This window comes from Borostomias antarcticus (genome assembly GCF_949987555.1).
Source record: "Borostomias antarcticus genome assembly, chromosome: 16".
Taxonomy (NCBI): domain Eukaryota; kingdom Metazoa; phylum Chordata; class Actinopteri; order Stomiiformes; family Stomiidae; genus Borostomias; species Borostomias antarcticus.
The window spans coordinates 19166466-19180512 of NC_140249.1; the positions used below are offsets into that span (position 1 = coordinate 19166466).

Here is a 14047-nt window from a genome sequence, read left to right on the forward strand (position 1 = left end):
GCGGAAAGCATAGCCTCCAGGTAGGGTGTTAGTCATTGGACATTAACCAAAAGTGTGCTGACCAACCCTGCTTCTCAGGAAGTTGAATAACAAACAGCATTACGAGCTATGTGGATGAGCGGTTTTGTTTTTTCTTGATCTGCTGTCATTAGTCATTAATGGCAACGAGTGGGCCGACATTCCTCCCGAGCACGAACGTGCCTCGTGAGTGAGATCCTTCTTCCACCTCTGACAGTCCACCTATCAAACATATTTACTGTGGCACCTGCCAGCCCAACATGCTCATTCAATTAAAGGAACAGAAGAGCGCAAATGGAGGATAATTTAGTGTGGGGATTGCTGCTGGGAGTTAGCGCCATCACTTACCAGCACAGCGTTATTAGCATTAGCACTGACTTCTCATATCGATTACAACAGACATCAGGGGGCTCCACCACGCACCACTGCAACAGCCTGAGTCAAAGCGTCAAACATAATACCATTTTTTAACAGAAAACAGCAAGAGTTTGATTGGACTTGAGGATATGCTCGATGGCAAAGCACCGTAAAGCCTTTAAAAATATCTAAAGCGACATGTTTCAAAGCCATTTTGCCAAACCCTGTTAGAATTCCTGGTTCGCAAAAGTCTGGTATAATCAATTCCATCCGCCAGTGCAAACACTTGGCAGAACTTTCTTAGTGATGATTTCACGGTGAGTGAAAAGCCGTTCCTTCGGGCCATCACGCTACCATTCAGATCATGCCGTGTTTATAGTTCTAAGTGTCTTCCTCTGTTTCTCATTTCTCTGGGGATCCAAGGGTACAAGGGCTGGAAAGACATATTTCCCGCAGAGTGAACCACAAAGAGCTTCTTCTATGTAGTGAAACACAGAAGTCGGGAGCTAGAGCCCTGCAGCAGGTACCTAAGAGCAGCCAGATAACCCTTGGTTGTAAACAGGGCTAGGGCCTGCATATTACAGGAGCAATGTGGCCTGGAAGTGTGGCTTATCATTAAAGGGTCAAGACTGGGCCTGAACATGGGCCTCTTCCTCTCTCTTCCAAAGCAAGGAGTAGGACAATTTCTTTCACAACTTTCTCAGCTTTATTCCGAGTGGGTTGATAAGATCGTTGGCATAGGAGAGCGTGTTCATACTTCTGCTTTACCAGCGCAGAGATCAGAGCCAGGCACGCGGAAACAAAACAAATAAGATGCAACGAGCTAGAGGGCAGCGAGCATGAGAAGAAACGCCGCTTGGCAATCTGGACCGTGGCTGTACGGAAGGAAAACAATGGCTTCAGAAATATACTTCATCAAGCAGACTTTCATATGCGTCTCTGAAACAGTCACTGGCATTCACTGTAGATACACAAACACCTACTTCCAAAGCACACCCACTAACAAAGGTAGAGGTGGTACTGCAGATGTTCAAACAGGGAAGAGGTTCAAGACCTCATGGAAATTACATGAGAAAATTGACGTTGGTTTTGCCAGGACTGCTCTCAAAAAATCAACAAAAACATCTTCACTTTCAAAGCTTCTTGACATCTGTGGTCTTTTAGATTTTTTTTTTTATGATGCTCTATTTCAGCGGCAGCTGAACTGTACAGAGCAACATCTGTAAAGAAGAAAACATGTACGCAACAAAAGGCAAATTAACAATCTGGGCTGTGGGCGGCATAACAATGCGTCATTGTGGCTGCTTTTTCACACTCATAAACGCCTGGAAGTTGGCATCTCTATTCGCAGTCTTGTTCTCTCACATCACGTCAGGGATTGTGATTGAACAATACATGGTTTGAATTCATCAGCTTGGTTCTTAGCACTGTGACACATGGCATGAGTTCTGGGATTCCAAGAATTGCAAGTTGTGGAGAAAAATATAGGCTGGAAGGTGTAATGCATACTTAGAAAAACATGGTAACAACCATTTAATTCACAGTATGACAAAGACATAAAATGGTATACTGGTTCTAAACCTTAAATCCAAGACAATTAAACAGTAATTGCTTGAGTTTTTTAACAAGAAAACAACTAATTTTGGTCTCCTGTAAAACTAGAATAGCCTCTAGGTGTGTTTAAAAATTCTTTCCCATTCCCAAAACCACAAAGACTCTCTTGGCATAGTTCATTAGCTGGCCAAGGAAAGCTCTTGACCGTAAAAATACACCATTCAATTCCGAGAAGAATCGCTTAGTTCTCTCAGGTGTGAGCTTGCCTTCCTTCTTGCAATATGATTCAAAAGATCCCCAATGGGGGGGTTGATAACATCAAAGCCTCCTGATGGAATCTCAATTGGTGTCATGGGGGATTTGTTAGATAGCCTCCCTGTTTGTCTTGCATTGTTTGGGAGCATGACAGGGTGATAAAACCCAAACAAGTGAGGGGCAGAGAGGAGGGCAGAGGGCTCTTTCTATTCCCCTCCATTACTTGAGCACACATTTGAGCATAATCCTTTGACTCCGTTGTGTGGAGATTACTGACTGACTGAATGTGGGATGACTCCAGACCAATGCACTGCAATGACTTGGTGTCCACTTCTATTTAGTCTCCAATCAAAGTGCTCCAATCAAAGGTGGTTCGATACCATAGGAATAGCATATATATACAATCTCTCAGGGGCTTTTGGTGGAAGGCCAGACATCTTTGCCAAAATGCATCGCCATAGTTGATCGATAGGGCCTCAAGCTGAGCCAGGCTACATTCAATGTATCTGGAGGGTGGGAATGTCTCAAAGCCTTTAGAGCCGAAGCATGTTTCTGTCCATGTGGGTAATAGGAGGTTATGAGATGAGGCAGCTACATGGACATCTACGGCTGTGCCTACATACATTTGTGTGTGGAGTGGTCTGACCAGGGGTCGTGAAGAGGCTGGCCCATCAAGGCCATTTACCGCTCCAGCGATCTTTCAGATTACGACTCCTGTGGGGGCAGCCAGCTCAGACAGGGAGGACAAAGCTCTAAGAGGATAAGGAGGCAATGAGACGCTAGTGAGTAGGGGTGGAGGTGAGGATGTCGAGGGTGGCCGAAGAGTGAGAGATTTAGGTTTGCTGAATAGGGGTGGCTGAAAGACGAGTATGTCTGCATTCAAACTCCGCCGGTAAGCAGGAAATCACCATGTGGAGGAATAGAAGGAGCAGGAGGAATGGGAAGCGCCTTATTAGAGAATGGCTCTGGGGCCTTAACTCATAAGAGCAGAGCTCCTCCACATCTGACACATAACACGTGTATCATGTGGTGCCTCGGGGAGGACTGGAAAGTGCTGTAGTTAAGCAGTAGATAGCTTTTGAAAAGGCCTTCCAGATAAATCTATGCAAACAAAAAAAATGAACAAAATGTATATTCATTTTATGTCTATTTTTTACGTGAAGCATTACACTGTGCGTGTAATGTCATTGTTGTGAGAAAGGTGCTATAAAAATAAAGTGTATTATTATTAACAGAGAAGACAAGCAAAGGGAATGATTCTAATTTTCAACGGCATGTGGAAAGGGGAAGTTGACATGCCGCAGCCTCGTTGAGTAGGCGTGCACCAAGGCTCCATTCAGGGGAAATTAGCACTGTGTAGCTTCACTCTGGGAGACAGGTTGCAAGCGGAGACGTTTTAGGAGTTACTGCTCTCTCTCTATCTGGGTTATATAGATAAGGTATGTAAACATGACTGCAAAAAAGATATGTGCATATAGAGGGACTAGAGAGAGAGACTCAGACCCTCTACAAATGATTTGTGTGAATGCAAAAAATAACCATAGACATTTATCCCAGAGGAAACACTAGTATTAAATACCTGCGTAGCAATGTTAAGTTTGACTGCAAATTTGGATTTAGTTTTAGTCATTGTCTTTTGACTAAAATGTTATAATTTCAAATGCTGTAATCTAGTTTTAGTACACTAAATAGCATTACGATTTTAGTCGACTAAATCTACAGTATTCTACCTTTATTTAGTTATCGTCTCGTGAATAAAGGTTGTTGATGAATAATTTTCATCATAGTTTTCGTTGACGAAATTAACACTGCTGCATAGGTGGACGGAGCACAACCAGTGCTTTACAGTTCAATAAGAATCAATTTTCATCAACAATCGACCACAAAGTCAGTATTGTGCAATTGTAAATTATTTGTTTCGATAATGCTTACTGCATTTATTAAAATGAGCATTTAAGGCCCAATCGCATCAGTCAGATGAAAGTGTCCAGCATGATGTCACTTGATCAGACATTAGTTCAGATAGTTGTTCCACTCTAATGTACTGCTTGTCTTGTTTTCCATTCTTCACCACAGGTGTGGCGTGAGCAGAAGGCCTAGCCTGCAGATACTGTAGTTGGATGCCAGGTGCCCAGCCTCTCGTGGCTGCTGGTACACATACAGCTTGTCTGGGCATGGCCACCTGGTGACACACCACACAGGGCTGGACCCTCTGGGGTGGGGGGGGGGGTGGGGGGGTGGAGGGGCACTGAGAGAGCGTACAGCTGCAGGGTCTCACCGAAAGACGTGTCGTGCGACACGTGTCGTATTACGAAGTATAAATTGGCCTTAACACACACACACACACCTGAGCTTATCAAAACTAAGGCTTCTAAGATTGTACAGGGGAGGACAGGATAGGGCACGAACCTCCAAAGTATTTTCATTCTTTTGTTTGTTCCTGCAGCGCGGCAGACTCAGCCTCCTGGTGAGAGACCAGAGAACACTCCTGCGTGGGTCTGGTCTGGCCCGGCCCAGTGGTGCGGCACCAGCAGGCTGGGGCATGTGGGACTCAGGGAGCGTGACGTCTTCAGTCAAATAGCAGCAGCTCTCACTCAACTGTTAACTGGCAACTTTTAGCACAATATGTAATGCATACAATAATGGGAAATGGATCCTGATTGTATTTCATAATCAGACATTAATATGTTTTATATTTGCAATGTAAAGTAACATACATTCAAAGTCTGGCTATGTCGACCTGTTTGGCTTTTTTCACTCCAACACGCTCATTAAATTGGGTCCGCTAATTAAAACGATCAAAAGCCTCTTCGATTGGGGATTGTATGATGTGCTGCAATCAATCAGGCTTCAGATTGAATTTAAAAGCAATCAGCATTTGGTGTGTCTTCACAAATCAATGGTAACCCAATGATAATTTTGACCTTAAATGTGGCCGTTTATTATTTTGAGCCTCATTGGTGACTTTCTAAATCTTTACCACCTCCCACACGGCGCGATTAGCCTTCTCTGTTCTGTGAACTCGTATCATCGGGCAGCAGCACACTGTGTCAGATCAAGGTGGAACGGCCTTGCGAAGTTCGAGCATGCCTATTGAGGGGACACACTGTTATGTCTTTCATTAGTATTGAGATTATTTGTGCCACACTAAATAACACAACACTCTTGAGACTCACATGCGCCTGATGTAGGGGAGTCAGAGGTTCTGGAAACAGACATGCTCCATCACATGGACGACAAGAAAGAGGCACTTATCATTATGCCATCTATCATATCTCACTCCATATACTAAGAGTCTAGCTTGAGCTGACAACCACCACTTATAACATCAAGCAGGCTCTTGCAAGAGCTTTGCGCACTCCTCAGAATTCCTATTTGAGGTTTTGAAACTGGAGAGTTGGGTTGACCAAATGATAAACTTTATGAGAAATTTGCTTAAGGATGCCTCTTTCCAACGTTTAAAGGTTTTACAGTTTTATGGTGTTGCTTATCTCCAGGTCTTACTAGGTGATAAGAGAGAGCCTACCTGCCATATGCCATTGAAAATGACTCATAAATCTATTAGACAGCACCTGGGACTAGATCCTTCCACTCCAGGCCAACAAAAACAAGAAGTATTATTAATCAGTAAGTGTCACTTATTGTATGGCCTCTACGCTCATTACTGCCAAGTTAATCCTGCTTTACAACACCCCCATTGGGCTACAGTGGGTGAAATAATGAAACATTGTTCTGCTCATTTTAACTTCTGTAAATGTCAGCCTTAAAAAACAGTAGGCTACTCGATACAGTAGCATTTAATTAATCAATTAATCAATTAGATAAGTATGCTTAAAAGCTCTTCACAAGTTCACATGGATTTGACTGCATGACAGTGTTTGCAGTAAATATACTCCCAAAATGAAAATATTTGTAATAACAGATGTTCGTGACATTTGTCAATGCCTAGTCCTGTCATTGCAGATGAATGGACTGCACGCTAAAGTGTTAGATTACTAAGAAGAGCAGGAGTGAAGACTAAACCAAAACAATAACAACAGGGTCTGACACTTCACAGCTGCCAAGAATGATGAGGTGTATCGAAACGTACTTCTGTTGACTTACCAAGCATGAATTTGCAATAGCTGTGACCACGTACTATACACGCATGGGTAGAGTGAAGATATTTTTCTGGACCCCCAACCAACATTTTTGTGGACAGACTGACTGGCAGAGCGAGCTACAGAGCTACTGGATGCAGCTTAAAGAGAAGAACCAGGCCAGGTCAAGCCTGGCTTATGTGCGTGGCTGGCTTGTTTCTGTTCAGGACTGGTAGGACGGAAGCTAGTCATGCCACTGAAATAGCTGTGAGTTGAAATGACATGAAATAATGTCTGATAAATTAAGATAGGTCTTGTCGCCAATTTCAGTTCCAATGCTTCCAATGCTAATCCAGCACAATAAGAGTGGGATAGCCAGTTAGCTCATGAGCTCACAACAACTAGCAGCAGCTTCCATAACATTAATGGTAGCGGTCAGTGGCTAAAGCAGTTACATTGATGATAACATAAAGTCATCCCTACGGGGTCTTGGACCCCGGCCTCCCAGGTGGGAGTCCAATGCTCTGACCACTACTCTACTTGTGCAGTGGAGATTGACAGGTTGGTTTTGGTGTCCTCTTCCAGTCCCTAGTGTGGATTGGGGTTAGAATAAGGGTTGGGGTTTGGACAGGATCTGAGGATGAACATGTGGAGGTTTGGGGTATAGTCCCATAAAGTCATCCCCACTGGGTCTTCCCCACTACTCTACTTGTGCAGTGGAGATCAGTGAGTTGATTTTGGTGTCCTTCTTGATTTTGGTGTGTTGGTACTACTGCCTCTAGTGGTGCCAACAGAGAGATGCAGGCCAACATTGTCCGGAGTAAGGGAGGGAGAGAGGGAGGGGGGGAGGGAGGGAGTGATAACCGGACAAAAGCTATACAGTAGAACCTCGAAGATCCGAACCCACCAGGACTGACGATCGTGAATCGTGAATCTCTGAAATGTTCGTAACTCTGAAGGTGATCCCAAAATACACAAAATTTAGAAAATATAATATGTAATGTGTAGACACTTGATATATGTTAAAAACAACCCTCTATTTGAATCGAAAAGGCACTTACGTGCTCTCGGATAACCATAGGCTACAAGCCCTTTTCCTTTTTCTTTTTTCCTTTTCCATTTCCTGTTTTGACCCTGTTCGGTTGACCGAGTTGTTCGGATCTCTGAGGTTCGGATCTTCGAGGTTCTACTGTACTAGGTGCGCTGGCTTCCAGCCACGCAAAAAAGAGGATTGAATCATGCCGATAATTATACAGGGGAGCAGAAACTTCTTGAGTGCACCTCCAGGCAACTGATGTCATATTCTGTCTGTCCTACAGAAGAATTAACCAGCAGAAAGGAATGTCTGATTAGAGTGTTATACTAAAGTATTCTCTCATCTTCGTGAATCTCCTTGGAGATGAGTGAGTCACTGCTTTAACAAACGTAAACAAGACTAACATATCCTAAATGAGAGGCCGCAAAAAGTAAGCAATGCTCTTCCCCCTTTCCCACCGGCAGGGGAAGACAGGTGAACGTGTGAGGACTAGAGGCCGGGGGGCAGGGGGCTAGCCTAGGTACCAGAAACGGAACGATTTCCCTGGGCTTCCACCTAGCTGCTGATGCCCAGCTATTGTAGCGTGAGTCATCATGGCTGAAACGACTAATATGCACCACCCCTTGCAGCCCACCCCACTACAGCCCACCCAACAGCCCACCCCACCCCACAGCCCACCCCACCACACTACACCCCACCCCACCCCACACCACTACAGCCCACCCCACCCCACTACAACCCACCCAACAGCCCACCCCACCTCACTGCACAGTCCACCCCACTCCACCCCACCACACCCCATCCCCCTCCACCCCACTACACCCCATCCAGTTTCCAAATTCATCAGTCCACTGCCCCCTCTCTGTATCTCCACTGTACCTAATCATGAAAGCCTTCTACCAGCCTCGGCCTCACCCTGCTGGGAGGTTCTACCAGCCTCACCCTGCTGGGAGCCTCTACCAGCCTCGGCCTCACCCTGCTGGGAGCCTCTACCAGCCTCGGCCTCACGCTGCTGGGAGGTTCTACCAGCCTCACCCTGCTGGGAGCCTCTACCAGCCTCGGCCTCACCCTGCTGGGAGCCTCTACCAGCCTCGGCCTCAGCCTGCTGGGAGCCTCTACCAGCCTCACCCTGCTGGGAGCCTCTACCAGCCTCGGCCTCAACCTGCTGGGAGGTCTGGCTGAGGCGCTGAGCGGTAATGATGGAGTCAGAGAGCAGCGCTGCCACAGATATTGACAGATCCTCCTGAGAGGTAGTCAGCAGTTAAATTCATGTCGGTATTGATCAGATGATTTAACCGATTGGTGGGATCAATGCTGATGGATTGGAGGACAGGCCAGGAAGGCAAGTGAAGTATAGAGAAGAGCAGTGGGAGGGGCCGGGTGAAAGGTTGTTGGGTGGGGAGAGAGATACAAACAATCAATTTAAGTCTGTAGGGGTTAATCATTGGTACGATTATCTCATTGACATTCCCACTATATCTACAATTCTTTATTCACATTGGTCACATTGGGGATCCTACAAAGCGTATTGTAATTGTCAGTATTCTTATTATTATACATTTCCTGGAAATGCTTGAATAACTCTTGAGGTCCGGCACCAAAAATGCCAAAAATCACCAGGTCCAAACTGCAGACCATGAGTAACTAGGCCACAAAGAGTCACCATGATTTGATCCTAGCTGGCGCTATAATAAGATATTTAGTACACAATGCTGGCATTTCCACCCCGTTGGACGAAAATGTATATGAAATGTATATGAATTGTTGTGGCACTATTCCTGAAAATGTTATTTTTTATTTCCATAACTAGACTCACGAGTCAGTCTCTAAACATTGCGAGTCTATTCCATAACAAACATTTTCATCATACAAATTCAAACAGTGGTTTCTATACATTAAAATTAAAATGTATGTTTGTAGGCTGCTATTCTATTTCTTGCCAAACACTTATCTTGAATAGCCTACATCTGTAGGCTACTATTCTATTTCTTGCCAAACACTTATCTTGACTAGCCTATATCTGTAGGCTACTATTCTATTTCTGACCAGACACTTATCTTGAAAGACTGCTGAGATGTTAGGCCCTCTCTAGTGGCTTGTTTTTTCCTCATAGGCTACTGTTCTCCATGTTTAGTAATGAATAACACTTGAGATCATTTACAATGGAGACTTTTTCCCTTGCTTATCAGGCAGGCAGCATTTCCATTGAACTCCACAAAAAATACTGCAATGTCCATATTTCTTGAAACTGTCTGTGTTCCTAATGTTAACCACGAAAAGTGAGAAGGGTGAGTCGGTCCGCCATCTTGGACGCCTAGCTAAGGCAACACCTCTGTGAGTTCGTTGCTACTGGATTTCGAGTTTAACAACGCACTTTGTAATAGTCAGTAGCCCAGGGGCAATGTAGCTAGGCTACTAGCTAACGCTAACTATAACTACAGAGTAGGCTTTGTTGTTAGCGATTTATTGCATTGTTATTTTTGACCGATGTATCATTTAAAGCACATTATATATAAGCTTACAGAGAAAATATTTTATGATTAATAGCCTACCAAAGACTTTCCCCTTGGCAATCATTTTACATTTTCTTTGCTTGGGAAATTGCAAAATAACATTAGCCAAATAAGCATATAACGTACCTTTTATAATACATTTTGGAGCAGCATGTTTTCTGTCTTTGACAGGCCATGGGGGTGAAACTAATATACTACCACACTAATATACATTTTAAAATCTCTATAGAAGTTGTAATCCTTCATTGCGATGTTTCCTCACAGTGGCGATTCAAATCAGGTAGGTCCAAATCAGGTAGATAGCGTTTTTTGTCCACGCCAAGTTGCCATCCAAGATGGCGGACCGGGTCATGCACGCGCATAATAGGAGCGGTCCACTTCCGCTAGAGTTCCAAATCAAGTAGTGACAGGGTGTTAACAGCTAAGAAATCCAATCCAAGATGGCAGAGAAACATTTTTGTAAATAAATAATTGAATAAAAAAAGGCCCCAAAATTTGAAATTTGATCATTTTGGCACAAAGCTAATTGCTAATGCTGACTCATTTTTTCATAAACGCTTTACCTGATTCAGTCACCTTCGCACATGTGTACTCTAGGGTATTCTTTCCACCAAAGGTGATAAGTTCAAAATTGCGTGATTTGAGGCTTGACGAAGTTGGCACTTTATGCTACACTAAGTGCCTTCTGGTTGCTAGGTGGTAAAAACATTGTACCTGAGGTAAATGTGTGACACAATGACCTCAATATGGCGCTGTCATACCTTACTGGAAAATCTATCGAGAACCAGCTACAAACCTTAGTCATTAGCTGGTCTTGCTGGATTTACCAAGGGGGCCAGCCCATCTGTCTTGTCAGTCTCTCCTTGTCTGTCAGTCTTAAGGGGATGTAACCATAAATCTCATTGCTGCTTGTGGCTATATTTTCTACTTATTCTTCTTATTTTGTTTTTATATTACCTCAGTTATGATAGTCTAATCCATACTGCTTTAAACACCTTTGCTTACAGGGGAGGCACTCACCGCGTTGTAGCAGCGCTTTTCTTCAGAGCCTGTGAAGTGGTAGGGCTGTCGGGTGTGGCACTCGCGGATATTCTTGTCCAGGAACTTGTCATTGATGTCGGCGAGGGGGATAACGCAGACCACCGAGCTGGCAATGGGCTCGGGAGAGTCCGGTTCGCTTTTGGCGAAGGCGGCGAACAGCACGTCGTCGTCCTCCTTCAGGAACATGTCTCTCTGCAGGTCTCGGCCTGCCTTGGTGACATGGGCTGCCTGCAGGACGTTGAACACCTTGATGTCCCGCAGCGAGCGCTTCCGCCTCCTGCTGGTGGTGATGCACTCGAAATGCATCTCCACGTAGCGCCGAAGCTCGGCGTCTGAGGCACACGTGCGAACGATGCGGGTGTGGTAAGCGCGCGAGTCGCTGCCCTCCTGCTGCACCGTGAGGAAGTAGGCGTAGGGTCCGCTCTGGAAGGAGTAGACGTAGCGCAGGTAGTAATTCCCGCGCAGTGGTGGCGCCAGGTCCATGTAGGACTGGTCGGAGAAGAAGCGGAAGCCATCTTGGGTCTCCTTCATCTGTCGAACGGAGATGGTGTGGTGCTGCCGGGCCTTGGTCTGGGCCGGGCTCCCAACGCCGGGGATCTCTGAGTTACCGACGAAGAACCGGATCACGCCTCCGCTCTCCGCGCTGACCACCCGGGACCCCGACGCGCTGGCTACGCAGTCGGCGCAGCCCTGGTGGCCTCCGTTGTCAGCCTTCGGTGAATACATGCACTGAGATTCCCCGTCCACTATCTCTCCGTCCATCAGCAGGTGGCGCCGGCAAACTCCTTGGTCGGCTGAGCCGCAGGTAAAGAGCTCTTCATCGTAATATGTCTCCACTAGCATGGCCATGTTGTTGTTGTCCACAGCACTGGTCTTACCTGCACTGTCGTCCCGCATAGGGCCACATCGCAGGCTTTCTGACACAGGCCCAGTTTGGTATTCGGACACTTTCGTAAGGTTGTCGGAGAGAGCGTAGATCCGGTTGACGGCGCCAACGTACACCATCCCTTTAAAAATCAGCAAATTCTGTATGGACGAATCTGCCATGAAGCTGGAGAGGTCGTAGGTCACCGTTAGGTTGAGCTTCTTCTCGAACCGTTCCTCGCATTGACCCCTCACCCCAGGGCACAGAGCCCAGAGGAGGATGACAAGGTGAAAGGCGTTCAACAAGCAGATATTCATCCTGTGCCAAAAACAAGCCAAAGAGAAGTTCAGAACATGAGAAATGACTTTCATGCTGTGAAGACATTCACGCTTGTAGCACAAAGAAAACACCATCAATCATGAAAAGTATCTGTGCGCTTACTTGTTCTGAGCATGAGTGAACTGAAAAGGAACAATCTGGCTATAAATAACCATTAGAAAAACTGGAGGGCGGCACGATCACTTATGAGGCTCACAAATGGAACAGTGTGTCGGGGTCTGATGCCACGGTTTACTCATTCCACCATAGTGATTGAATGAAATTACCACTGCTGATATGACTTGAAGCATTATACTGTAGCACGACCAACTCAATATCGAACGCATCAGCGCTGCCGCTGTGACTCATCCAGTCGCTGTGAAACTCATGAGCTGTGAGGGACGCGGCCACTGACCCAGCAGCGCTGCTGTGGTTCAGTGCCCTGGTCCCAGTCCGGCCACAAAGCGACCCGTTTGGGTGAATCACGGAGAATGCGGCCCCCCTCTCTCTCTGCAGGGCACTGCAACCACCGTGCTAAGTTTAGACAACAACCCCCGGGGAGTGGTAGATAAACTCAATTAAAACGAGGGGCGACTGCAGCGCTGTATACAATGATGAATAGATGGTGCTTAAATGCTAATCCACAGGGAGATGCTTTTAGGTCTGCTTCAGAGAGAGGGAGAGAAAGGGTGAGGGAGAATGAAGGAGAGAGGGTGAGAGAGAGAGAGAGAGAGAGAGAGAGCAAGAGAGAGAGAGAGAGAGAGAGAGAGAGAGAGAGAGAGAGAGAATGGTTTGTAAACCCACCCCATGACAGTTAATTAGATAATTTGTAAATAGGGATTTGCCTGTCCACATGGGCCTGGTGGTTTCACAGTAGGCTACAAAAGGTTGAGGACAACAAAAACAGCTTAAGTAACACAACATTCACCTGCAATTGTCTTTCAGGCTCACAATTAAATGAATGGTTTACTAAGCTAAAAGCTTTAACTAAAAAAAAAAAGCTTAAAAAAAAATAATACTACCCTTACATTTGAATACTATTTTTCTCTTCAATATGTCTTATATGATCAATAAAGAAAAACGTTTTGAATTAGCCTACTTAAAAAAGAAGCACTGGTCTTCATCAAGCATTCCAAAGGATAAGAGCCACGGCTGCAGGTGCGCCTGTAGTGGTTATGACGAGTTTGTTATTCGTATAAAGCTATGCGTAATTGTGGGGCAAAAAAACACGTTTTCACACAAAACAATCCTACTATACAATACCACCACGCACCTGCAACGTCCAGACTCAACTCACTTACAACAAAGGGCTTGTTATTCTAACGAACGAAAGACGTAAAGTAAATACAGCTTTGAGGAACTGGCAGAGATTTGGACAGCAAGAGGAAAGTGACTCAGAGACGAAACTTGAATAGACAACTTTTAGGACGGGCTTATTTGTTGGCTATTGTGAAAAAGATTTAACTGAGATTTCCAGTCATTTCCAATCATTAACTGATCATCCCTGTAATGGTCACGAGGTTGTTCAATCTGCAAGCATCAGCGCGAGCCTACATCCGATGGGGTTCCGGTAGCCAAGGCTTTCTATGGGCTTTATTCTATAACCAGACTAAGAGAAAAACAACACTTCTGCTAATGAATTGGAAAAATATAGGCTACATTAAACGTACCTGTCGGAAGTTTCACTGTTTCACTTTTGTGTTGGGGTTTCTTTGACTCAAAACATAGCCTCTTCCTCGGGATTCCTCACCAGTGAGACTCGCGCGCATCGACTTCTTGGCATCCAAACTGATGCGTATGAGTTTGGAGCAGCTATCTATTTGTCTATCTATATATTTTCAATTTTCCTTTACTAACAAAGCGAACGTGTCCTCGTTTCAGAGTGCCCGTCTGACACTCAATCCGTCTCTCAGTGTGTTAACCTGGATGACTCAGGAGTGGGATGTGTAGGTCACACTGGCATTCAAAATCCCCTCAGTTTTTTTGTCTCCTGGCGAGTTGCGCTCCTCCT

At 45.3% G+C, this 14047-nt stretch overlaps 1 protein-coding gene across 1 annotated transcript in view; it reads right to left on the reverse strand.

Moving 5' to 3' along the window:
* The window catches only part of met (MET proto-oncogene, receptor tyrosine kinase), a 54490-nt gene extending 40443 nt beyond the window's left edge, over nucleotides 1-14047 (reverse strand). Inside the window, 2 exon segments of the mRNA XM_084450938.1 lie at nucleotides 10833-12036; nucleotides 13707-14047. Of these exon segments, the coding sequence (XP_084307064.1) occupies nucleotides 10833-12035 (1203 nt within the window). The 5' untranslated portion in view covers nucleotide 12036; nucleotides 13707-14047.